The sequence below is a fragment of the Macaca thibetana genome, chromosome 5 (assembly GCF_024542745.1).
Source record: "Macaca thibetana thibetana isolate TM-01 chromosome 5, ASM2454274v1, whole genome shotgun sequence".
Taxonomy (NCBI): domain Eukaryota; kingdom Metazoa; phylum Chordata; class Mammalia; order Primates; family Cercopithecidae; genus Macaca; species Macaca thibetana.
In genome coordinates, this window is record NC_065582.1 from 125209404 (window position 1) to 125236956 (window position 27553).

At 37.6% G+C, this 27553-nt stretch overlaps 2 protein-coding genes across 7 annotated transcripts in view; one reads left to right on the forward strand and one right to left on the reverse strand.

The window, feature by feature from the left end:
- ANKRD17 (ankyrin repeat domain 17) overlaps nt 1-27553 on the reverse strand; it is a 182938-nt gene that overhangs the window by 18960 nt on the left and 136425 nt on the right. For all 6 annotated transcript variants that reach the window (XM_050790305.1, XM_050790304.1, XM_050790300.1 and 3 more), the window contains 9 exons: nt 26421-26557; nt 25683-25902; nt 24961-25136; nt 23506-23668; nt 20765-20860; nt 18432-18548; nt 7203-7374; nt 2888-3335; nt 1932-2087 (listed from right to left, as the gene is read on the reverse strand). In XM_050790305.1, the coding sequence (XP_050646262.1) occupies nt 1932-2087; nt 2888-3335; nt 7203-7374; nt 18432-18548; nt 20765-20860; nt 23506-23668; nt 24961-25136; nt 25683-25902; nt 26421-26557 (1685 nt within the window). The remainder of the gene's footprint in view (nt 1-1931; nt 2088-2887; nt 3336-7202; nt 7375-18431; nt 18549-20764; nt 20861-23505; nt 23669-24960; nt 25137-25682; nt 25903-26420; nt 26558-27553) is intronic.
- On the forward strand, nt 3498-4264 carry LOC126954639 (high mobility group protein HMG-I/HMG-Y-like). Its single transcript, XM_050790318.1, has one exon. The coding sequence runs from the start codon at nt 3637-3639 to the stop codon at nt 3958-3960; it is 324 nt and encodes a 107-aa protein (XP_050646275.1). The 5' UTR covers nt 3498-3636; the 3' UTR covers nt 3961-4264.

Consider the following 27553-nt stretch of genomic DNA (forward strand, 5'->3'; position numbering starts at 1 on the left):
GCATTAAAATGACTATCCACAAATATGAAAACTTTCTAAAAATCTTTAATAATGTCCGGAAAAAGAAAATCCTACTAGAATTTAAAAAGCAAAATCTGAGGCTGGGCACGGTGGCTCACTCCTGTAATCCCAGCACTTTGGAAGGCCAAGGCGGGTGGTTCACCTGAGGTCAGGAGTTCAAGACTAGCTTGGCCAACATGGTGAAACCTCATCTCTACTAAAAATACAAAAAATTAGCCAAGCATGGTGGCATGCACCTGTAATCCCAGCAACTCGGGAGGCTGAGGCAGGAAAATCATTTGAATCTGGGAGGCAGAGGTTGCAGCAAGCTGAGATCATGCCATTGCATTCTAGCCTGGGCAACAGGAGTCAAACTCCATCTCAAAAAAAAAAAAAAAAAAAAAAAAGCAATATCCATCTAACACTTGCAAAATTACATTTTAATTTTAAACATTCAGGTCCAGGAAAGGTGGATATCGATTTCCTTTTTTTTTTTTTTTTTTTTTTGATAGAGTCTCGTTCTGTACCCAGGCTGGAATGTAGTAGTATGATCATAGCTCACTGCAGCCTCAAACTCCTGGGCACAAGCAATCCTCCCACCTTCCCCAAGTAGCTGAGATTACAAGCACGAACCACTTGCCCAGCTAATTTTTAAATTTTGTTTTTAGCAGAGATGGGGTCTTGCTATGTTGCCCAGCTAGTCTCGAACTCTTGGCATCAAGTGATCCTCTTGTCTTGGCCTCCCAAAATGCTGGGATTATAAGCATGAGCCACAGGTGTCGGGCCCAAATTCCTGATAAGCTGATTAAAGAATATTTCTAAAAGAAATACAGTATAAAGTTCTCAATAAAGAGAAACAGTCAAGTATAGTTCAAACAAGTAAATTATTTATTGAGAATGGTTAAGTATTAAAAATTGTCATATTTTCTAAAAGGAAGGGCATGATCCCTGTTCTAAGTTACCTGACAATTACTTTTTCCCTAAGGGGCATGATAATCAGCCAGTGATCATCATTTCCAAATTAGTGAAAAACTTATTTGTATAACACAACATTAAATGCATATACAAAAACCTTATTTTTTTGTACAAAAATCTATAAAATCTATACAAAAATCTCTTATTGTACAGAGAATATTCTGATGATGTGATTTCAATTAATCCAATAGAGTGTATGTGAAGGAGTGAACGAGAGAATGTGTTTATCGTGTGTGAAAAAAGAGACAGAAATAAACATAGTTATGACGGGGGCAAGATTTGGTCCAAAATACGGAGGAAATAAACCAAAAAACTGTATACTGCACTTAGGGATTAACAGTAGTTACTAAGTTTGGTTCACCATAGCTTTTGTTTCAGACAATCAAAAGTTTAAATTTTTATGAAATTTCTGGAAAGTTCTTTAAAATAAGTTATCAAAGAGTTACAAAGGATCACATTTTTTCCAGATTTCAGGTGTCTTACCTCCTTTTAAGTTTCTGGGATATTGTATTCCTACTCTTGGATACATATTATTTTTAAAATCCCAGGCAAAACAAAATATTTTTATTCTGAAACCCTTAAAATGAAATTATCCTATGATTTAAAGACAACAGTTACTATTATTAGATCAACAATTTAAAATCATTACCCACTCATTCATCAAATATTTACAAGTAGCTTTTATAATAATTCTTTGTATTATATAGGGCTTTGAGATAACAAAGCTGAAAAAGACACAATCTTAAACAAATTCTAATAGTTTTGAGGGGCCAAATTAACATGTAATTTTTTTTCATCTAAAATATGGCACAGGCTCTTTCTGTTGGTCAAATTTAGCCTTGAACCATCAGTTTGTCTGCAACTTTTAGAAGAGTAGGAAGAATTTAATTACAAGGTAAATAACACTTGACTGTGATATATAGCACATAAAAAGAATGAGAAAAACAATTACTCACCTTCTTACAACTTCTTTCCATCCTTCTTCCCTCTTTTGCCCACGCTTAGGACTTGCTACTGTTAACTTCCCATTTGGAGAGGAAAGGGGAGATGGACCAGATTTTGTACAAGTAGATAGAGAATTACTGGTCCCTTCATTGATAGTTTCTGACAATCTTTAACAGAGAGAGGGAAAGTACATTAAATACGGAACAGATGTAGAATTTTAAAATGATAAAGGTAGTCTACTACACAATTTTTTAAAACTTATTTTTAAATAACAAATGACGACCTTATTTTTCACTTCTCCTCATATTTAGCATATAATATAAAGAGCTTTTTTTTTCTTTTTGAGACAGGTCTCGCTCCGTTACCCAGGCTGGAGCGCAACAGTGCAATCACAGCTCACTGCAGCCTTGAGCTCTCGGGTTCAGGTGATCCTTCTGCCTCGCCTCCCAAGTAGCTGGGACCACAGGCGCATGCCATCACATCGGCTAATTAAAAAAAAAAAATTATTTGTAGAGACAGGGTCTCCCTATGTTGTCCAGGCTGGTGCTGAACTCCTGGGCCCAAGCAATCCTCCCACTCTGGCCTCCCAAAGAGCTATTATTATAAGCATGAGCCATTGTGCCCAGCCTAAAGAGCCAACTTTAAGAAGATACTATCTAGGGTACACATTTAGCAGAGTTGAATCACAGTAATAACCCCTTCGAAACCAGAATCCATACTTTTCATGTGCTAAATTTAACAACCAAAAAAAAAAAAAAAAAGAAATTATATAGTAAAAATAATTTGATGTCTCATTAATACAAAATCTAAGCAAAACCTTATTCTTCAATTCAATTGAAACTGTACCTTCTTTAGCACAAAGAAAAATCCTATTTTGCAAGCTGTGAATTTACTTTCTTTACCAAAAAATTCAGTAATAAGGTATTTCATGACACTATAAACATTGAAAATAAAAATTGGAACTAACTTTATTGAAGCCTTGCCAGAAACAGATTTTCTCTCTTCCTTTGGAAATGTAACAAGAACCGATGGCTGCTTTTTGCTGCTCACAGTGGTAGTGACCACAGCTGGTGAATGATTGTCACTCTTACGACTGCTGTTGCTGTTACTACTTTCATCGCTGCAGCTAGAAATCCTCATGTTATCACTGTCCCCACTCTCGCTGGTACTGCTGCTCTTGGATTCTCCATTCACCTTCTCTGGCTGACTGTATGAAATTGGTAGTGGATCATCAAATATAATTTGAACGTTTTCTGGAGTAATTTTATTTTTCCTGTTTTTCCTCTTTGAACTGGTTGTAGTTATGGTATTATTTCTTTTACCATGAGAACCTGCCAAAGTTGTCCAGGTTGCAGATATACCTATGGTAGTAGTGGTTGTGGCACTTGGAGGTTCTGTCAAGACTTCAGGCTCATCTGTAAAAGTAGCAATACTGAATTAGCAAGTTCTAAATGTTCCCAGAATGTATTTAGCTATAAGCACTTGAAGAAAAGAAAAACTCAGGAGAGATACTCTACTACTATTAGCCATGTAAGTTATTCTCACATTCATTGGTAATGAGTTGGACAGGACTGATATACTCTGTGTCCTCACGTTCTGTTCAAAGAACAGCAGGTAGTTATAAAAAATGTTTTGGGGGGCATTTCTGGTGCTGGCGTGGCTCCAAGAAGGCCATTCAAGCCAGCACTCTTCCACCTGCTCCTTAGAGAAGGGAAGATGAGTGAGTCGAGCTCGAAGCGCAGCCAGCCCTTGGCCTCCAGGCAGGAAATGGACAGCACTGAGAAGTCGGGCAGGGGCAGGCCCCGCAAGCAGCCTCTGGTGAGTCCCAGGATAGCACTGGTAGGGAGTCAGAAGGAGCCCAGTAAAGTGCCAACACCTAAGAGACCTTGGGGCCAACCAAAGGGAAGCAAAAACAAGGGAGCTGCCAAGACACGGAAAACCACCACTACTCCAGGAAGGAAACCAAGCGGCAGACCCAAAAAACTGGAGAAGGAAGAAGAGGGGGGCATCTCGCAGGAGTCCTCGCAGGAGGAGCAGTGACCGTGTGTGCTGCCTGTGCCTCATTTGAAGGAGCATCTTCCTTCTGGGACTGGACAGCTTTTGCTCTGCTCCCACCGCCCCCACCCCTTCCCCAGGCCCACCGTCACCACTGCTTACAGCCACCACCTCCATCTTCCACCTGTACCCTCACCACCACACTACACAGCACACCAGCTACTGCAGGGCCCCCATGGGCTGAGTGGGAAGCAGTTTTCCTCGGGCCTCAGTTCCCAGCTCCCCCTGCTGACCCACGCATACACACGTACCCTCCTGGACAAGGCTAACATCCCACTTAGCCACACCCTGCACCTGTTGCATCCCAACTCCCTTAGTAGTAGCAACATTGCTCTCTGGGGTTGGGGCAACCTCTCTGCTCCTCCACTGTTCCCTCTGGCTTCCCAGAGTGTGGCTTGGGAAGGTTCCCTGGCCTTAAAAGGGGTCCAAGCCCCATCTCATCCTGGCACGCCCTACTCCACTGCCCTGGTAGCAGGTGTGGCCAATGGAGGGAGTGCTGGCCCCAGGATTCCCCCAGCCAAACTGTGTTTGTCACTACGTGGGGCTCACACTTTTCATCCTTTCCCACCTCCCCTAGTCCCTGCACTAGGTTGGACAGTCCCCTTTGGCTACAGGAAGGCAGGAGGGGTGTGAGCCTCCTACTCCCTCTTCACTGTGGCCCCAGCCCCCTTGCCCTTTGCTTGGGATCTGAGTACCTATTGAGGTGATAGAGATGCAGTCACTTATTGTCTAGGTGAGGCCCACAAGTCCTGTGGCCACCGCCTGAGGTGGGCTGGGGCCGCTCTCCCAACCTTACTTTGCTTCCGCCACTCGGCCATTTCCCCCTCCTCAGAAGGGGCACCAATAGCAAGGAGCTCACCCTGCCTGTTACCAACCCTCCTGCTCCTCCCTGCCCCCTAAGGTTCTGGTTCCATTTTTCCTCTGTTCACAAACTACCTCTGGACAGTGGTGGTGTTTTTTGTTCAGTGTTCCATTCTTCGACATCTGTCATTGCTGCCGCTACCAGCATCAAATGTTCATCCTCATTGCCTCCTGTTCTGCCCACAATCCCCTCTCATAAGATACTCTTCGTGGGGAAGAGGGGCTGGGGCATGGCAGGCTGGGTGAGTGACTACCCCAGTCCCAGGGAAGGTGTGGCCCTGCCCCTAGGATGCTGCAGCAGAGTGAGCAAGGGGGCCCGAATCGACCATAAAGGGTGTAGGGAGCACCTCCTCCCCCTGTTCTGCTGCGGAGGGGTAGCCATGATTTGTCCCATCCTGGGGCTCTCCCTCTGGTTTCCTATTTGCAGCTACTTGAATTTAAAAAAAAAAATGTCTGTGTGTGTGTGTGTGTGTGTGTGTGTGTGTATATATATATCCTTTTCTCAGAGAAAAAAAATTTGGAGGACAGTTTGGAAAATATAAGTATTACTGTATATTATGTATTATTATATAATTATTAAATTTCTTAATGTTGCAGTTATGTAAAATCATGTCCTCTTTCTGGGAAATACGTAATCAAGTATCTAGGGGTGATTTCACGTGATGTGTATAGCTTACATGTAAACTACTCAAAAAAAGAGAAGACATATCCCATGTGTGCCAAAATGCTTTAAAAATGTAGGTGACATAGAGGTGTTCACCATATTAATCCTTAAACTTTTCTGTAGTTTGAAAATTTTCAAAATAAAAGGCTGGAGAAGGGAAATTAAAAAAAACAAAAAACAACACAAACACACATACACACATTGCATGCACATATTTTTGGTGGTTTCATGGCAATGGTTCCTTCCCACAATACAGTCAGTCCTCTTTATCCACAGATTTAACCAACACTAGATTGAAAGTATTCGAAAAACAAAACAATAAAAAAATACAAATTAAAAAAACACAGTATAACAACTATTTACACAGCATTTACGTTATATTAGGTATTAGAGGTAATATAGAGATGATTTAAAGTATATGGGAGAATGTGCATAATTTTTATGGAAATATTACACCATGTTATATAAAGACTTAAGTATCTGAATTTTGGTATCCATGAGGGTCCTGGAAACCATTCCCTGTGGATATGAAGGGACAGGATTACTATACTTCCATCCCAAATAACCTTTTGATTACAACCTAGTTAAAAATAATTCCCTCATTTGAAGAAATTGATGATCTGAATTGTAGATGATATTATGAAATTACCATTTATAATACCTAAAACAGTATTATGATGATGTAAGCAAATGTCATTCTTGGGATGTGGGCTTAATTATTTATAGGTGGCCAGCGCAGTGGATCACACCTGTAATCCCAGTACTTTGGGAGGCTGAGGTGGGGGGGATCACTTGAGATCAGGAGTTAGAGGCTACCCTGGCCAACGTGGCAAAATCCCCTCTCTACTAAAAATACAAAAATTAGGTGGACGTGGTGGCGCATGCCTGTAGTCCTAGCTACTTGGCAGGCTAAGGCAGGAGAATAGCTTGAACCCAGGAAACGGAGGTTGCAGTGAGCCGAGAGCACGCTACTGCACTCCAGCTTGGGCGACAGAGCAAGACTCAGTCTCAAAAAAAAAAAGAGAAAAGGACTTATAGGTGCAGTGTCAGGATGTCTGCAATTTACTTTCAGATGGCTCAGAAAAAAATATGTGGAAGTACTTAAAGAGAAAAATAAAGCATATATGGTAAAATGTTAACAATTTTGTCAATCTAGGTGTAATGTATTCAGGTATTCATTTTATCATCTTTCAACTTGTCTGTAGGTTTGAAATTTTTCATAACAAAGTTAGGGAGGAATTCGGTCAACAACAAAAAAAGCATATATCTTTTCTTTTCTCTTTTTTCTGACACAGGGTCTTGCTCTGTCACCCAGGCTGGAGTGCAGTGGTGCCACATCATGGCTCACTCCAGTCTCAACCTCCCAGGCTGAAGTGATCCTCCCACCTTACTCCCTTATTCCCAGTAGCTAGCTGGGATTACAGGGGTATGCTCCTGTGCCCAGCTAATTAAAATTTTTTTTTTCCTTTTTTTGTAGAGACAGTCTCACTTTGTTGCCCAGGCTGGTCTTGAACTCCTAGACTCAAGTGACTCTCCCACCTTGACCTGCTACAAATGCGGGGATTATGGGCGTGAGCCACTGTGCATGGCCTATCTTAAGGGTTTAATAACTTAAAAGTATATTTTCAAGAGTGACTGATAATCAAGTAAATATAATTTTAACTAGAATATAAAACAAATGGGAGGGTTGTTGAGAAAATACCTTCAACTTTAAGCTTTTCTTTTTCTTGAGCGGCTTGGAGTTCAAAGTTTTCTTTATTTTTGGCTTCGATTTCTTCTAGTTTTCTTCTTTGCTCTTCCTTTTTCTTCCTTCTCTTCTCTTTTCTTTTTTCTCTTTTCGCAGCCAAAGCCAGCCTCCGACTTTCTTCCCTTAACTGTTAAAGATCAATAAAGCAGAGATATAACATTGAAATTTACCCTGGAGAAAAAGTTGTCACATAATCATTTAATAATAAGGAAACCATGATATCATAAAATTCAAAGTCATCTAGTTCAATTCATTGTTTTATCAAGATCATATTCAAACCACTCTAAAGAGACATTATTTTTACAATATCAAGATCAAATTAACAATATAAGACTAATTTTAAAATGGGTAAATAATAAACAAATACGTAGCTTTTAATCATTAAGGACATGTAAGTTGAACTGACAAAGAACCATTTTTTGATCATTAATTTGGCAAAATTTAAAAAAGCATCAGATATCAGCACAAGTCTGAGAAACTGAATTATCTCCCGTACTGCTGTCGGCATGAATATTTACATTTTAGAAAAACTAATTTGAAAGGCTCCTAAGAAAAATTACAAACTGCTTATCCTAACAACTTATTCTATAAAATGTCTATCTCTAGTGAAAAACTCAAGGGTTCAGCAATTTTCTTTGCAAATTGATTATAATGGCAATACATGGCAACCAGGTAAATCTATCAATGGGAAGGAATAAATTAACAGGATATATTAACAGAATACTAGATAGCCACCATAGGTACTTGGGAAAATGCTTCCAGTTTACATTTGTTAGGAGGAAAAAAAGGCACACTGAAGACTAATAATCACTTTTATGAGAGAAGAGAACCCTCTTTGTGCATCGATTTGTATAAACACAGAAAAAACCCCATAAAAGTTAAAAATAAAAGGCTAACAGAGACTACCTCTGGAGGGTGGAACAGGAAGAGGGATAGCAGAAAGACGGTGTCTTTCAATTTTACTTTATATAACTATACATTGTTTCTGTTTGTTAAAATGAGTACATTATTACTTTCACAGTCAAAAAACTAAGTGTAGGTTTAAAAGTCCAAAAATATATCTTAATAAACTATTTAAACTGTTAAATTTTCATTCTTGGTTCATAAAGGTATGAAAATCATCTTTAAACTCTGTCTGCATGTCACCTAAAAGATGTTTCTTAAAAACTATTCTCCACCCATAATCTAGCATTCTGAATTATTTTATGTGTATTTTAAATGTGTGTAAAAACAATGTCAGTTAAGGCACGGAGCCTACAACACGTAAAACCAGTCCTCACAAATTCATAAGCCAAACAATGTTTAGTTTCCATTAAAAAAAGTCTGACTTCATCTTTTAAGTGTTGTGCTTTTGCTAGATACCCTCTGTCCTGCCTTTCAAATTAACCTTCTCTTAGGTTCTTTTTTTTTTTTTAAAGCCAAATTTAAAAAGTTTTGATAACCCAAGACAGTCAAACCAGCTCTCAGCTAGGTTCTTGAAAAGTTTGGCCCACCACCAAGTTTTCACACCCTGGGGCAATGCAACATACTTACCTTAGGCTAGGTGAGAGATAAGTCTTGTTCCTGAAAAGGGAAACATTGAAGGAAAACCAGGCAGAATACCCATACTTTCCCAGGCAGACGGATTTTAGGAAAGAATGCATCTAAAAGCTAAAGATACAGAAACTGCCTGCATCCTAACCCTGGAAATTTATGCTGGACTCCCAGAAAGCTCCAATCTGAAGATCAGTAGAGGAGGAGCTTTTACCCCTGCTGAAGTATTAGGAACAAAACAGTAACTGATGACCTTTACTCCCTGGATCACCACAAGGGAGGAGTAATATCTGATTGGTGAGTTTGAAAGAAGCAACTGAGCGTATGTGACTCAGCTCATTTGAGCCTTGCTTATGGGTTTTCTCCACGTGGACCCCAGTGAAGGAGGTAGAAGTGTGGTTGTTCTGTCTAGCTTTGACTTTGTGGAAGAGGTAAGTAGGTATAAGAGGGAGAGGAGGAGTGAAAACGAAGGTGAAATGTGCACCAGAAAAGCGTATTAACAAAGCAGCTGTGGCTACAAGGGTGTATTAAGTCTCTCTCCTTCAGGATTAGCAATAACAAAACCAATATTTTATCTGTGTCATATCTGTTTGGACAGAAAAATCCCAGGAAAGGAATGGTTTGGGGGAGGCTCAAAACAGCAAATGAAGTTTTAGAGTTTTGGCTCATCCATGATGGGTTGTTCATTTTGCTGGAATTTTGAACTTGTCTGGTAGCAGGAGCTAATTATGACTGCTATTTAAGTGGGGGGCGGGGGGGATTTGGGGGTGGAGAACTTTTTTAAAAGTATAAGAATTTTAATTCAGAAACCAGGATTTCATTTAAGCATGTGTGCTAGATGTTGATGGGGGTGGTAGGTTTGGGTAGGTCATAGGGTGTGGCTGGGTCTTAGATATGCAAATTTCTCAGGGCGTGTAGAGTCAGTCAGGGGTAGCCCTTTGGCAAGAGTAATTTGAGTCTGGATTATCCAACTTCAGAGTTTAACCCTAAGAGGTAAGTATTTACTGGTGTCTAAATTTTGAAGTTTTAATGCCGGTGTTTTGATAATCTGATATATTTTACTAACCCTCTTAATAGTCACTAAGAGTAGGTAGGGCACTAATTCAGAGGTCCTAGGGAAAATTTCTGGGGGGGAGATACCAAGCTATGGCTACAAAATGACCCAACTTTACATGGCATGGAGCTCTAAGAGTAAGCAGAATTAGCAAGTGTGGATCAACAGATACAGGAAAAGAGGCATTATAAGTTTGCAGGTGGTAGCTGAAACCAATAAATGAGGTAACCAGAGGAAAAAGTTGTAACTGTGAGGGTCTATAAACATACACACATATACCTACTATTTTACTATATATAATAAAATATATAAATATTATACATATATATAGAGAGAGAGAGTTTATGTATGTATGTGTGTGACACAGAGAATATCTAAGGGGTAAAGGGAGAACAAATGAGGCTTCTGAAAGGCATAATCAGATAGAGGAAGACAAACAGGAGAAAGCAACTCCAATGGGAAAAGGAAGGCCAGATCAACACTGGTAAACCTCATAAAAGTGGGCATCAATAAGAATTGAAGAGGTAAATGGATTTGGCGTGCTTTGTAACTGAAAACAAACAAAAAATAAAATAAAATAAAAAAAAACAAGGATTTGTCAGTTGAGATGCCATTGGTTACCTCCACCACAGTTAGTTTATTGGAGAAGCAGGTCACATGGTTCTGAGTCGAGATTTAATTTAAAATAGTTAATAAGACACAAAGATTATTATAAGCATTAAAAGAAAAGCAAAACACTAAATTTGGGAAAAAGTTCCATTAGGATAGAGCTACCTTGATTGCACCTCTGCCTTGACTGAAGCTGTAGGTAGTGGGTAGGAGTTAGTAAAACGGTAGAAATTGAAGATAAAGGCATAGGGAGAGGTGCTAATAACTGATAGAAAATCCCAGACAGCATATGGAAAGAGTAACTAAACCATAAAGATTCAAATATGTCCAGAGGCATAAGAAAATACAACTAAAAACTCAGTCTCACTTTCTATATTTTGTCTCACTTTCTCTCATAAGCCTAAATCTCATTTTACTTCTTGGAGAACTGCTGTCATGTTTGTTAGTGTATGTGGGGGAGGTTAGAGGCTTTGAGAAAAAGGGTCAAGTTGTAGAATAACTTCACTGTGGAATGGGAGAGGGCACTAACCCAACTGATGACTTCTAATTGAGGGCTCAGGAAACAAAGTGACACTTTGGAGAGTTAGGCTTTATAAAATGAGAATTTAAGGAATTGGAGAGAGCCAGTCCAGACTAAACAAATACTGCACTGCAGATTTGGATATATGAAAGTGAATGGGATATGTGAGGAGTAGAGAACCATAGTGAAAGATGAGCCTGGAGAAATAAGAGACGAGGACCTGAATGTTTAGAATTTCCCATGCAATCAACAAAGAGGCACTGAGGGTTTCTGAGGAGAAAGTAAGGCGTCGCACCTGTGTATTAAAAAAAAATATGTGGGCTCATGCCTGTAATCCCAACACTTTGGAAGGCCAAGGCGGGCAGATCACGATGTCAAGACATCGAGACCATTCTGGCCAACATGGTGAAACCCTGTCTCTAGGAAAAATACAAAAATTAGCTGGGCATGGTGATGCGTGCCTGTAGTGCCAGCTACTCGGTAGGCTGAGGGCAAGAGAATCGCTTGAACCCAGGAGGCGGAGGTTGCAGTGAGCCAAGATTGCGCCACGGCTGTCCAGCCTGGCAACAGAGCGAGACTCCGTCTTTACAAAAAAAAAAAAAAGAAAAAAAAGTGAAACTGGAAGTTACAGTGGAGCAGAAAAGGAATACTGAAGACAAAAGAGAGGGACACACACACACACACACACACACAGGGAGACTTTTAAGAAGCCAAATGCAAAATTTTGAGTGAGAAGTGACCACTCAGAGAGGAAGTGGATGGAACAGAAGGCAGACACAGAGACTGCCAAAGCTAAATAAAAGGTGATGGTAGTGATGATGATAATGATCATGATGACAGTGCTGATACAGCCAATATATAGAGGGTCTAATATGTGCCAGATACTGGTCTAAGTTAACTTACCAAGTTAATTCACTGACTGGATGTAAAGAATGGGAGGCAAAAATAAGTGAGAACCTAAAGGTAGCATCAAGATTTCATTTCTCAATAAAGAGTAGTAAGATCAACAGAAGAAAGAGATCAAGAAGTTTCAAAGGAAGGTAGGGAGAAGATCCAACAAAAATTTTCTGGTAACTTGCTATGTGCTATGCATGGTTCTAGTTTCATCAGTAAAACGGATAAAACATCCCTGCCTTCACCAAGTTTACATTTAGTTGGTTAGAGGAGGGTAGATACAGATAAATAGAACGCATACATTATAGTTTGTTAAAAGGTGATAAGTGCAATGTAAAAAAGGGGAAAAAGCAGCGAGATGAAAAATGTGTGTATGGAGACAAATGGGGGGTTTTGATTTTTAAATAGGGTAATCAGTGTACCCCTCATGAGATGAAGTTAAGTGAACACTTGAAGGACATGAAATATGTCAGCCAAAGAGAAGAGCCAGTACAAAAGCTCTAAGTTAGAATTGGACCCAATATATTCAAGTAAGCTAGCATGGCTAAGAACAGTAGAAAATGAGTTTCAGGGAACAGTATCCGGAGGCTTTGATAACCTAAGGCCTTGCAGAGCATTTGAAAGACTATCTTTTACTGAGAGGGAAATGGAAAGTCATTGTCGGGCTCTGAACTGAAGTGTGATATGATTTGATTTAGATAATTGAAGAGGATCACTCAGAGTGCTACATAAACTACAAGCAATGATGGAATCAGGGAGACCAGTTAAATGACTAATGCAAGTATGAGATTAAATTAATTGTTTGAACCATGGTGAGAAGTGATTAAGATTATATACCTATATTTTGAGACAAGGTCTCACACTGTTGCCTAGGCTGGAGTACAGTAGCACAATCACAGCTCACTGCAGTGACCTCCCCAGGCTCAGGTGATCCTGCCAACTCCACCTCCCGAGTAACTGATTTTCAGGCAAAGGTAACAAGATTTTTCAATACAATGGAGTAAAGAGAGAAATTAAGGATGACTTCAAGGTTTCTGGCCTGAGCAATTAGAGTTGTGGGTTTGGGGTGGGCAAAGATCAGGAGTTCATATTTGGACACATCAAGTGTGAGACGTCTAATTAGGTATTCAAATGGACATGTTGAGTAGCTAGCTGAATATATGAGACTGAAGTTTAGCAAAGAAGTCTGGGCTAGAGGTACACATTTGGGATCAACTGGTGTACCTTTAAAGTTAGTGGGCAGGATAAGATCACCAGTGGATAAAGAAGACCATGTAACGAGTCAAAAGGCTTTTCACTAAAAGGTAGGGGAGAAGAGGGAACCAGCAAGAGGAGACAGGAACATCCAGACAGGTAGGAGGAAAAAAAGGGCCTGCAGTGGCATTAAAGCCAAGTGAAGAGAGTATATCAAATATTATTACTTATTCAGTAAGATAAAGATGGAGAGGAGAAGTAACCATTGGATTTAGCTACATGAAAGTCACTGGAAACCACAAAAGCTTAATTTTAGAGAGTTGTGGGAGTGAGAGCCAGCCTGTCAGCAACAGATTCAGGATAATGGGAAAAAAATGGAGGTGACTGAAAGCAGCGGTTCAGGGATCTTTATTGCCAAGGGAAGCAGAGAAATGGGTCTGTAGCTAAAAGGCTGAGGCAAGAGGGTTGAAGTCAAAAGGTTTTCTGTGTTTAAGATTGGAGATATAAGTGTGTATGCTGATGAGAATGATTCAAGAGAGGGAAAAAATAGGAGAAAGAAAAGAGAATTGCTACCGACAGTGCTGTTGAGAAGGAGAAACCATATAGGATCTAGTACACAATGAAGGGACTGGTTACCAAAAGTTTATCTAGGCCGGGTGCGGTGGCTCACACCTGTTATTCCCAGCACTTTGAGAGGCCAAGGCTGGCAGATTGCCTAAGATCAGGAGTTCAAGACCAGCCTGCCTAACATGGTGAAACCCCATATTTACCAAAAATACAAAAATTAGTAGGGCATGGTGGCCCATGCCTGTAATCCCAGCTACTTCGGAGGCTGAAGCAGAAGAATCACTTCAACCTGTGAGGTGGAGGTTGCAGTGAGCTGAGATCGTGCCACTGCTCTCCAACATGGGGGACAGAGCAAGGCTCTGTCTAAAAAAAAAAAAAGTTTATCTAGTCACCGGTAGGAAGTATATGGGTGTAGATGTTGGTGGGTGGATAGATAGGGTAGGCAAAGTCTTTGGAAGTTTTCTTCTGACGCTTCCATTTTCTCATTAAAGGTAAAGAAGAGGAGATGCAGGTACTGGTGGGCAGATAGATGGTATAGGGAAAGTCTTTGCAAGTTTTCTTCCGATGATTCAATTTTCTCAGGATGCAAGGTCACGTACTGAAAGTGAAAGAGAGGTGGTGCTGGAGTTCTTAGGATAAGGGAGAAAGTAAGAAACAGTGGTCTAGATGAACGGAAGATTAAATTAAACTAAGGAAATGCAGCATTTTAACTACTGGTCAGCATTAAAGCGCTAGGGAAACCTAGTATAGCTACTGGTCAGCATAAAAGGGTTCGTTGTCACATATTTCAAGTAAAATTAGTCGTAAAGATTGTTTTTTCTTGACACATTTAGTCACTGAGGTTCATGTGAGAATAAGAAGAGAGGAGTAAGGAATAACGAAAGGGTAGTATGACATAAATGGTTCTTACCATTTATTGGTCGGTGGTGTTGGCAGGATTATTAAAAGTAGAATTCTAGAGGGTGTAAAGTTGAAAAGATAGAAAGCAATAATCCAAGAATGAAATGTGTGAAACCGAGAATGGGATAGGTTGTGTTTGAAAAATATACTATTACCTAGCTCCCTAAAAGTTTACAAAAAAAAAAAAAAAAAAAAGGTAGAGGAAAAAAAACTAAAATGAAGTGAAAGGGGTGAAATAACTATATCAAAAATGTAAGTTTAAAATACCTGCTAGGGATTCTAACAGCCAAGACAAGAACATAACTTAGTTGTTAATGTTCTAAGAGAGCAAGTAATTAACTGTTAAGAGGATTCCATAGCTTGACCAGATGGAACTACTCCCGAGCAGGGACTCTTCTACTTAGTAAATGCTCAATAAATAAACGTTTACTGAGTAAGTATTAAAAAATCTGGTGCCTTAATATAATGGCCACTGATCTCTTTTTCTTTTGTAGAGACTGGGTCTCACTACATTGGCCAGGTCGGATTTGAACTCCTGGGCTCAGCCTCCCGAGTAGCTGGGACTATAAGCATGTACCACCATGCCCAGCTTACTGCAGCAGTTTTTATAAACCAAATTTTCCAAAATAGAAAGACTGACCAAAGAAGCACTTTTATACAAGGAATAACTTACGTATGGAGAATCTCAACTCAGACCAGTCAAGACCAACTCCAGCGATGAAGCCAGAATGTAATATAACTCAGAAGGCTAAAGAAGTACATTTTCCCAGATATAAATTATAACTAAAAAATAGTGAACCAAACTCTAATATCCCAATCTGATAATCTTTCAAATAAAAATATGGGCTGTCGTTCAGGAGAAAAGTGGCTCCTGTATAATTTAAAATTTTACATATGTTCCATACTCACTCAAAACTACACATAAAAGTATATAATGCATGTGGAGGAATCAATTTAGATGCAATTAATTTATGATTAAGAATTCTTCATTACCTTTGGTTTCAATATTATGGAAAAATACACAATGACATTTAAAAGAAGCTTCTTTTCACTTATCTTAAAACTAAGGCTCTTGAAAGTATAAATATTAAGGTTAAATAAGGCTGGCAAGAATACAAGGAAATGACATTGGTGTATTGCTGATGGTACTAGGAAAGTATTCTGTAAGTATCTACTAAACTAAAAATACATTAGTGCCCCCTTATCGGGCACTTATCCATGATGAATAAATACGTTCCAAGATCCCTGGTAGATGCCTGAAACCTTGGATAGCACTGGACCCTGTATATATATGTTTTTTCATAGAAACCCATGATAAAATTTATAAATTAGGCACAATGAAAGATAAGCAACAATAACAATAAAATAGAACAATTATAACAATATGCCAGTAACACTACTCTTGCACTTTGGGGCCATTATTAAGTAAAATTAGGGTTTCTTGAACACAAGCACTGTGATACCTCAACAGTCAATCTGATAACTGAGGGTTACTAAGTGGATACACCGGACAAAAGGATTCATGTCCCAGGTGGGACAGAAAAGGACGGCGCAAAATTTCATCACACTACTCAAAACGGCATGCAACACGAAACTCATGAATTGTTTATTTCTGGAATTTTTCATTTAATATTTTCAGACCATAGGGAAAGCAAAACCACAAAAAAAGGAACTACTGTATGTTGACCCACATGAAGGAACTTACTTCATAAAAATAAAAGGAGCAAAATATTTAAAAAATATGTATAAGGGTGTTTATTACAACTTTATTTGTCGTGAGAAAAAACTGGAAACAAACTTATTATGGACTATTCTGCAGTAACTTAAAATCACTATCAAATGACAATATCCATCAGTTACTAAGAGAGGGGAAAGCAAGTATTAGAGTAATATGTTTGCATGATTCTGTTTTTTTAAAAAAGTACACCATCACGATAAGTGTGAATATTTATTCATTCAACAAATATTTATTCAGTGCCTACAACATGCCAGACACTATTTTGTGGCACATATGTTCTAGTGGTAGAGAGAGACAAACAAGATAATTAAGTATTTTGAATGAATACAGTATTTAGAATGTTGAAAAGAGAAAAATAAAGCAGAGAAGAGCAGAAAAGTACTTGGGAAGAGGAAACTAAAACATGAGGACATCTAAGGGACATTCACAGAAGATGCTGCTGACAGCACAAACAAAAAGAGGATGGTCAGTATGGATAGCGCAAGGTGACTAAGAGAAAGAGTAACAGAAAACAAGGCCAGAGGTGTAAGAAGTGGAGTGGGTCGGCGGATCATTGCAGGGTCTTAAAAGGTCTTAGAGGTAATTGCAGAGGTAAAGATTTTAAATCAATCATATCAGATTTCTAACTTCAGTTATCTTAAAATGATGGCAACTGTTCTTATCTTTGTCTGTTTAAACTGAGCACACTGTTATAATAAAAAACCAAAAATTTAAAGAATCAAATATATATTCTATCACACAACTTGGCCCAATTATACTGCCTAGTATTTAGCAGGCATTAAATAAATGTTATGTAGTGAATATAAAAATAGGTCAAGTAGTAATTATAGTGGTCATTATATCTCTTAATGCACTCACATTCTTTTAACATTTTTAAATGGCCAAAAAAGCTAATTTTAATTTGCTCAGAATATAAACCAGAAATTTTTAAAAATGAAGAGCCTCCAAAATAAAATACATTTTTTCAGGAAACAGTATTTTCAAATTTAAATTAGAATAAAGTATTTCAAATGATTCATATTAATGCAGGATAAAATGTAGAGCTTAATAAAGCAAGTATAGTTAAAAAAGAATGTAGCTAACAAGTCAAAAAATGCATATGCATAATTATCACTGCATATCCTTTATAAATTTAAACAGTACATGTTAAATTTTACAGCACTTTGACCTTTTTAAAAACATTTTATTTACTTTTTGAGATGGAGTCTCACTCTTTTGCCCAGGCTGGAGTGCAGTGGCATGATCTTGGCTCACTGCAATCTCTGCCTCCCGGGTTCAAGTGATTCTCCTGCGTCAGTCTCCCGAGTAGATGGGATTACAGGCATGCATCAGCACGTCTTGCTAATTTTCGTATTTTTTGTAGAGATGGGGTTTTGCCATGTTGGCCAGGCTGGTCTCAAACTCCTGACCTCAGGTGATGCACCCGCCTCGCCCTCCCAAAGTGCTGGGAATATAGGCGTGAGCTACTGTGCCTGGCTATTGACCTTTTTATAAAAGATGAGATATGGCAGTTCCATAATATTCAATGTCAAACCAATTATTTCCCTATGATTACTTCAATTAAGTTCTACAGTACAGAATTATAGGGGAAAATGTGGCAGAAAAGGGGAGTGAAGAAGCTATAAGACTGTCCAAACTATATTCTGTTTTGGTGTATTTTACTCCCCATGGGAATAGATGGGAATGATGCTGTAGTCTGCCTGAAAGAGAAAAGTACAAGAGAAGTCACCCATTTAAAAAGTGTACTCATTAGACATTCCAAGATTTGTAATTTCACTGGTTGGTTATGCCTTGGTAGTGCATTTGGTACTTGTGATAAACCTGCTGGCAATACATTACAAGGCCTAATATCAAAAAACAACAGATGTGGTTGAGGATTAAGAGATCATTAGCTGAGATAAGACTAAAATCCAGAACTAGAAGCTAAGTTTTCTGACTTCCAGATCAATGCAATTCCTATAACAAAATGTTGTTAATTTCATTACAAAGAGAAGCTTTTAATGATGTTCAATGTACTCATAATTCTCTCCACGATTTGAGCCAAATGTAGAAAGAAACCATGTACGTAATTTAAAGCAAACAAAACAAAACAAAAAAAAATGGATTACAAATCAAAAGAAGAGAAAACAAGATGGAAAAAAGTGGGTAGTTTTCACATGTAAAGATTATTATTACCTTTTCCAAGTCTAACTCCTCTAACAAAATGCTGGCGTTTTTGTTTGCTTCAGCAGCCTGTCTATCTTTGGCTTGTACTATTGACTCCATACAAAGATGACACTTCTTCAGCATCTCCTATAATACAAAATTAAGATGTTTCCAGGCTCACAGAACAATTCCCACTTAGAGAAATTCCTAAAAACATGAAGATCTTTAGTAAGGTACTCAAACCTAAGCAATAAAGATCCATGAAAGGGGGAAAAAAGGCGTGCAAATAAAAACATAATTGACATAGTATATTTAGGAATATATACAAATAAAGAATCAAAGAGCAGCTTTTGTTATTCTTCAAAATAATATCCATTTAACAGGCACTTTAGAAACAAAAATCATTTATCCTCTAATTTAAATATAAGAAATTGTACAGCAAACAGAACTACAATAATTTATGTTGGTTGGTTAATAGGATAAAGGAAATAGTCAATGTCAACAAAGAAAACAGATTTGAAAATTTTTTGAGAAATGTCCTCAAATATTTAAGCTCTGTTGCTCCAATTTCATGTACAAGAAACATTTATAAAGGAATCAGATACATGTACTTATATAACTTTCTCAGTGATTTCATTCTCAAGTCACACTTTAGGACAGCAAAACAGTACTTTCTTATTTTTATAAAATTTTTCTTTATTTAATTTTAGAGAGAGGGGTTTGCCATGTTGCCCAGGCTTAAATGCAGAGGCTATTAATAGGCACAATCATAGTACACTGTAACCTTTAACTCCTGGGCTCAAGCGATCTTCTCACCTCAGCCTCCCAAGTACATGAGACTAATGCGTACCTGAGACTACAGCTGTGTGCCACTAAACCAGTCTTATTCTTAGTATTATTAAAAATATTTATTTTTAATCTCCCTCTCTGCCCCTAAAAACCTGTAATACATAGGAATGTTAATTGTCATGGACAAATCTAGAGCTAGGAAAGACAGTGACGTAACTAGTTTAAATTAAAACTTATAGGGAAAAGCTGTTCACTATTATGAAATAGCAACTGTGTAAACGTAATAAGAAGACATTTTTAAGATTTGTCGGCCTCTTTGGTTTTCAGAGGCATGTGTTAGGATTTTATTCAAGTGTTAGTGTAAACTCCAAATCAAAATGTATGTCTCCAGGAGGTCTCAATTTGATCTCTAATAGGATTCAATTTTATCTTCCCTACATTTCCTGCAAAATTCTTAGCCAATTCATTCTAAAACTTAGTTAAAACTAAAAGTTACCCTAACTTTTACATCACGCTCAAGACTTCTTGCTCATGATTAAAAGTACTATGTTCATTTTACTGGGAAATAAAAATCTATTGGATTCAATGCTTTCTCAATATAGGTATCAGTCTGGATAAACATAAACATACATATACAGAAGACAGCCCTAATGAATAATAACATGTTGCTTTGAATTACTTAGTGTTCACATAAAAATTAAATTAGCTCAATAATTTTTTTATTTTTATTTTATTTTTTGAGACAGAGTCTTGCTCTGTTGTCCAGACTGGAGTGCAATGGCACACTCCTGACTCACTGCAACCTCCACCTTCTGGGTTCAAGCAATTTTTGTGCCTCAGCCTTCCAAGTAGCTGGGATTAAAGGCACACGCCAACATGCCAGGCTAATTTTTGTATTTTTGTAGAGATGGGGTCTCCCCATGTTGCCCAAGCTGGTCTTGAACTCTTGGGTTCATGTAATCCACCTGCCTCGGCCTCCCAAACTGCTGGGATTACAAGGGTGAGCCACTGTGCCTGGCTTCAAGTATTAATTTTATTTTTATTTATTTATTTTTTTTGAGATAGAGTCTTGCTCTGTTGCCCAGGCTGAAGTGCAGTGGCCGGATCTCAGCTCACTGCAAGCTCCGCCTCCCAGGTTTATGCCATTCTCCTGCCTCAGCCTCCCGAGTAGCTGGATCTACAGGCGCCCGCCACCACGCCCGGCTAGTTTTTTGTATTTTTTTAGTAGAGACGGGGTTTCACCGTGTTAGCCAGGATGGTCTCGATCTCCTGACCTCGTGATCCGCCCGTCTCGGCCTCCCGAAGTGCTGGGATTACAGGCTTGAGCCACCACACCTGGCCTCAAGTATTATTTTTAAAGATAAGATAATCCTATAGCAGAGGATGTTTTATTGATTCATTAGGTAAGTAAATAATCGGCGAGAATCTCTTAAATCGCACACTTCATTCCCAAATACTAGATACATAAAATGGCTATATATTACACTTTACTACTCAAACTAAAAATTTTTCTTAGAATGGAAGATACATTAACTGAATAGAGTCCCTTGCTCATACAGTGAACAACGTATTACCTTATCAGTGATGGTTGCTATGTATCTCATACATTCAGAATCTGATGGAAACTGATTGACTTCTTTGACTAAGTAGCGCACCACCTTCACATGACCCTAAAAAATAGATACCAATGTCAGATTGAAAACAGACTCTAACAATTCAGTTAATCTATGCCTGAACTAACTTTAACAGTTAAGATTAGTGCCACAAAGTGAAGACTACATTGTATATTTACACTATAAATGAAAAAGAGACAGGCTTTGGTTCCAGTGACTTAAATCCACGTTGATCATTCTCATCCTACCCTCCAAAAAAAAGTATATAATATGAGCTAAAATTCTAAACAACTCTGAATAAAAAAACCAATAATCCCAAAATCAATATGAAGAGTAGGGGATATGTCTGAAGGGTGGTGGTGCGGGGGAGGAATTCTTATTTTTTTCTTTGCTAACTCCCTAAATATGAGAGTCTAAGTTTCAATTCTGAGGATTAAAAGAGCAAAAATAATAATTTTGTTTTTTCATTCCTTCAGATAAAAAACAAATGTATAATACTGTCCTGGGTAGTGTGAAAGAATATATACTTTCATGAAGAATAAGCTATGATTATTCACTGCAACACAGGTCGGTATCTAAGTTCAAAATCTTTAGACTTGCCCTTTCCTACTTCTTAAGAGCCATTCCCACTTTCTCTAGCCCACACTGTTGCTTTCTGACACAACGTCTAAAGTTAGCCAATCAGGATAAACAGCTGTTATTCTTTAGTATATTTTTTCTATTGCCTCTATCTCTTCCTTTTAGACTGCATGTTTCTAAACTTTTGTCTAAATGAATAGCTCAAATGCCACTTGCATCATTCCCTAAGGATCTCTCAAACACTTCTACAGTGTTTAAGTTATTTATATGGGACAACTCAAACAGTTGCCTAACTTTGAGTATGGATCTTACCTTTCCATATTGCACCCTACATAACATAGTATATGTTATATATACATATTCTATGTTGCACCCTATATAATATAGTACTCTAGCCCACAGTTGCACATGGTAGGTACTCAAGAAATAATGGAACAAATAATAAGAGTATAAAAGATAAGCACTGCTTGGAAAGACATAAGCATGTGAGATACTAGAGTAATAACTAATAAAAATAATAACTCTAATAGAGTAATAACATAAAAATATGTATTTCTCCCAATGAATGATAAAGACTGTCAAACTTGTACAAACTCTAGAGATTTGAGATCTCAATGTGAACTCAAATAGGATGAAGAGTTTGGCAGAAGGAGAGACTTAAATTATAACTAATGAGTAACTTTGGAAAAATGAAGACAGACATGGTCATTCTACGAGATGAGAACAAAGGTGATGTGAGAGACAGGAACAAGGAAAAGACCAAGCAAGAAGATAATTCTCCACATTAGGGATTCTAATGGGAGACAAGACTCTACAAGTACTAAATTGTGGTGGCTTTGAATACCAAACTACGATTGGATTTCAAATGATTTCAGAGATTGGGGAGACACAGAAAGGTTCCTGAAGAGGTTCTCTAATATAGTAGAGTGGTTAGAAAGATTAACTTGATAATGATATGCTAGCTTGCTTGGAGAAGAGGCAGCTAGCCAGTGAGAAGGAATAAGTTTGATTGCTGAGAAACAAAAATATAGAGTCAAAAATACAGAGTCACTGGTAGTCCAGAATATCTAGGGAAGGGGTGGAATAAAGAACAGGAGTCAGAGAGAATAATAGGAGAAAAAGGAAGAGATAGCTTATCGCAATTTATTTATTAAAATTTTTCAACATTTTGGCATCTACAGGAAATTGTATCTACATATCTCCAAATGACAAAACTCAAAATTATAATCCCTGTATCAGTAATCTGATATTCCCAATAATAAATTAAAGCTGTATTTAAGAGATCAATGGATTATCAAACAAACAATAAAATCAAATTACTTATACACAGCTCTGTGCTATGTACAAAAAGAAAGTTTGTTTCACTTTCACAGAATTCATACTTTTACCTTTAAATATAATATACTTGAAATTCAGTAGTTTAAAATGCTGGTAGTGGCATTTTCGTTATTTAATTCATTTTTTTTCCTAGTATTTAAAGTCAATAATCGAAATAAAAACAAATTTTATTTTTTTGAGACAGGGTCGTACTCTGTCACCCAGGCTGGAGTGCGGTGGTACAATCTCAGCTCACTGCAACCTCTGCCTCTCAGGCTCAAGCCATCCTCCTATCTCAGCCTCCTGAGTAGCTAGGACTGTAAGTGCATGCCACCATGCTCAGCTAATTTTTATAAATTTTGCAGAGGCAGGGCTTCACTCATCTGCCCACCTTGGCCTCCCAAAGTGCTGAGATTATAGGCATGAGCCACAGTGCCTGGCACAAACCGCCCCCACCAAAAAACGAATTTAAGTGATATTTTTTATCTGGAGGTACTTACTTATGTATCTTAATTGGATTTACACTTTGTGAAGATTAAGACTGCAACTAGATTTTGAAAACATTACTTAGAACAGCTTTTTAAAAGTTTACTTAGCTCTGATGTCCAATAAGGTTAAAATTAATGGTTTTTCTGCAAAACCTGTATACATCTACATTTAATGTTGCCATCAGAGTAATTATTTGCATATTATTGCTTTCATCACAGCTGCAAAAGCACAAAATGAATCTTTAGTGATCATTAAGCCATGTACTTTCTAGTGTAAGTAAAAAAACATCCAGGTAAATGAGGATGAAAGACTTATACCTTTCTAAATGCTGCCATAAGAGGAGTTATCTTGCGGTTATCTGCTGCATCCACATCTGCACCTGCTTGCACCAGTAACTGAACCACATCGAGGTGTCCACCATTTGCTGCTAGCCACAATGGAGTGTTCCCCTTCTTGTTACGTACATCAATATGAGCTCCCCTAAAAACCAATGATACAGATAGCATTGTCTTTTTTTTTTTTTTTTTTTTTTTTGATACAGGGTCTCGCTCAGTCACTCAGGCTGGAGTGCAGTGGTGAGATCATGGCTCTCTGCAGCCTCCACCTCCAGGGGTCATATGATCCTCCTACCTCAGCCTACAGAGTAACTGGGACTACAGGCCCATGCCACCATGCTCAGCTAATTTTTAAATTTATTGTGGAGATGGAGTCTTCCTATGTTACCCAGGCTGGTCTCAAACTCCTGGGCTAAAGTAATCCTCCCGCCTCAACCTCTCAAAGTGCTGGCATTGTAGGCATTGTCACCACACCTAGCCTAGCATTGTCTTAAATAGAATGAAATGACACAGTAACAAAAATCAACTATTAACATGTGAAAATATCCTGTAAAGATAAAAATTGTTTTCAATATTCAAAGATTTAAATATGTCTTGCTCTCAGAATTATACTACACAAACTATATCCTATGAGGCAACTGTAACTGTTTCAGATTATTTGTATTCACATACAGCTTGACCATTCCCAATCTGAAATCCAACATTTGAAGTCTGAAATGCTGAGTGTCATAACAGGGCTCAAAAAGTTCCATATTTTGGAGTTTTTCCAATTAGGGATACCAATTTGTTTTTTGTAGTTATGTTAAGGATAACATGCAGGTTTAGCATTCATTCAGTGGGCATGATGTAGATGAGAAGACCCATGGTTAATAACAGTTAATAGCAGTTACTGCCCAATACTACTGCTTAGAGTACCATGCAAAGGTCTTTGAGACTGCACGAAAACAAGTTAAATAGACAAGCATCTTTGGAAAACTAGCAGGCAACTTCTACATGACTGAAAGTAGAAAGTACCCCGGATCCTGTCTGATTATCTTAAATAGTCCCATAACCACACCTAAAAGCCTTAATTGCTGTAAAGAACAAGAAAATGAATAATGAAGCCTTAGATCACTGCCAGACTTTTAAGACTTGTGTATGGGGGATGTAGTATGTCTGATAACAGATGGATGTTCAAATAGCTTGTTATTATAGATATTAAAAGTAATGTAGACAAGAATCAAAGAAAAACATTTCCAGGTTACACAGAAACAAATCAGACAATGTAGCATAGCTCTGGATGGCTGGAAAACAATGGGTAGGTTTGGGGAAAAAAGCACTTGTTTATAAAAGAAGAAATAATCACATTTGATTTTTTAAATAGTTTCACTGCCCAGAGAGAATGGTAATCACTAGTAACACTTGTGTTCATATATGAAGGGTATGGTAACAACATACCTGCCAATAAGAAGCTCACAGAATTTGTAATGCCCTTTATCTGCTGCTATGGTTAAAGCTGTATCTCTTGAGGAAGGAACTGGAGGGGCATTAACATCAGCACCTTTATCCAAGAGAACTCGGCCCACCTCCGCATATCCACCAGAGGCAGCTTCCATTAGTGGTGTGAGACCAGTCTAGGTTTAGTGTAAGATTAAAAGTAACGACACATAAGAGACTGGAAAAATCTAAAATTTTAAAGAATAATAATTTGAAGAAGGAATATGATACAGTTGTTACCAAGATTCACAACTAAGTTTAATCACTGACCCTTATTAGCTCCTTCGAGTTACAGTCTGATCTATCAAAAGAAAATAATTCTACCTAATCTCAATGGTATTGTTAAAAAAAAAAAAAAAAAGAAAGAAAGAAAAAATCTATTTAAGATGCAAGCACTTGGCATATAACTGGTACTCAATAAATGTTCCACTCCCTTCCTTTTCAAAATAGTCTCTCTTTTTCAGCTGATAACCCTACTGTCACTGTTGCCTATAAAAATTTATCACTCAGGTATTTTCAAGAGTTAATGTTTGACTAAGTTACACAGAATGATTTCTAATTAATTATATCCATAGGAGATAAATGTTACTAGAAAGCACTAAAATTATAATCAACATGTTGCTACTATACATCTTAAATATCAAAGCAATAAAGTCATGTGTAAATCTCAGACTTTTTCTTACCTTAGCTCTGTGTTCAACATTTGCTTTTCTATCAAGCAGAAGACTAACCACTTCAGTTCTTCCTTGGAAGCAGGCTAAGGTAAGCGCAGTGTTCCGGTTGGTTTCTATCTGAGCATTTATGTCAGAGCCCATGTCTAACAGGAGCTTAACAGCAGCTGTATGCCCATTCATAGCTGCTAACATCAGAGGAGAGATGCCCAATTTGCTACCAGTTCTGGGGGTGCAGGTATGGGGAAGACAAATGGAAAAATATACATTTTAAATGACATAGAAAAATTGGAGATGATACAGAATTCCAATCTAAGATTATTTTGCAGCATTGTTTAAAATATTCTCAACCCTAGTAATTCTCTGAGATACTACCAAGACTCCATTAGAAATGTTTTATTAGATTTTTTTTTTAAATTTCACTCAACATAATGACTTGGGCTGGAAGGTGATTAATAAATTATTAGGATAAACTTTCAATCTTAAAGCATGTATTAGCTTGCTTAATAAAAGCTTCTAAGATGTTTACATTTAGAATCATAAGAAATAGTACTCACTATTTTTCATGCTCTATGTCCAGTTTTAATTACTTACATAAAGTTCATCTCAAAAATCTCTAATACTTTGAATGCCAAATTTGTAATAAAGGGATTTACTAAATTTGGCACTAAAAAATAGGTGTTCTACAAATATCTGTAACAGTCTTACTAAATAAGGGGCTTACAGAAAGAGAATACAACTTGCCTAGAGTTAATCTCAGCTCCTGCATTTAGTAATATTTTGATGATGTTCACATAGCCACCAGAAGCAGCCAGGCTTAGAGGTGTGTAATCGGAAACATTCCTGTGCTCTTTATTTGCTCCTCGAGCTAACAATAGCTCCACCACCTGAAAAGAAATAGAAAAAAATATGTTTTCTTATGGAGAGACAAATTATCAAAGTGTGTATTTTTAAATTTCTTTTTCCGGTATACTGTACAACAAAAGAAGGGGAAAGTTCTTCCTTCATGCTCTGCACAAAACCAGCCTGATAGCAGGAGGTCTTAGAAGCCAACAAAGAAATACCTACTCAAGTAAAATCCATGTAGAAATCTACTAAAATGGTATAGTGTGTTCATGAAAGGTCTGGACTGAAAATGTTGTGACATGCTTTGGAAATCAATATTTGTTATTTCACCACAAAGCGGTAAAACAGAGTAACATGGGACAATATTGTTTCATATTATACGTGTGAATGTATTTAACATATTTTTAAACGTTTCAATCAGTAAATATTTTAAAAACATGTAATAAAAGGTCCTATATTTTCACAACATTATGAAAATTTCCTAACACAACATTGAAAAACCTTATATACATTCACTACGTATATTTCAGGTCCCACCTACTGGCAGAATTTCTGGGTGAATGGTTTTGTAAGAAATTGTCAGGCTATTCTTAAAGTGGTTGTACTATGTACAACCTTCAATAATGCATGAGTTCTAGTAGCATGAGTCTTGGTAACATTTGTTATTGCTAGTCTTCAATTTTAGCCATTCTAGTGGATGTGTAGTTGTATCCCACTGGATCTTAATTGCATTTCCTGAAACTAAAAATATTTAGCATTTATTTAAGTACTAATTGGCCACTCATAAATCATTGTCCACTATGCCATTTAATGCCTAAACAATCCTTTGACACAATATTCATTTTAATTTTATAAATAAGATATAGAGAAGTCAAGACTGGCTCAAGATCATAGCTCTTATCCCTGCTCTTACTAGTAATATTATATCCTAAAATACTAACTGGCAAATAATGAATGTTAATGAACAGTGCATTATCTTGCATCTCAGCAAGTTTTAGATATCTCAGCCAGTTTTAGATATCACATTCTTTCCATCA

Excerpts from the sequence above, each read along its gene's own strand:
- LOC126954639 (XM_050790318.1), top strand. The coding sequence starts at position 3,637 with ATGAGTGAGTCGAGCTCGAAGCGCAGCCAGCCCTTGGCCTCCAGGCAG.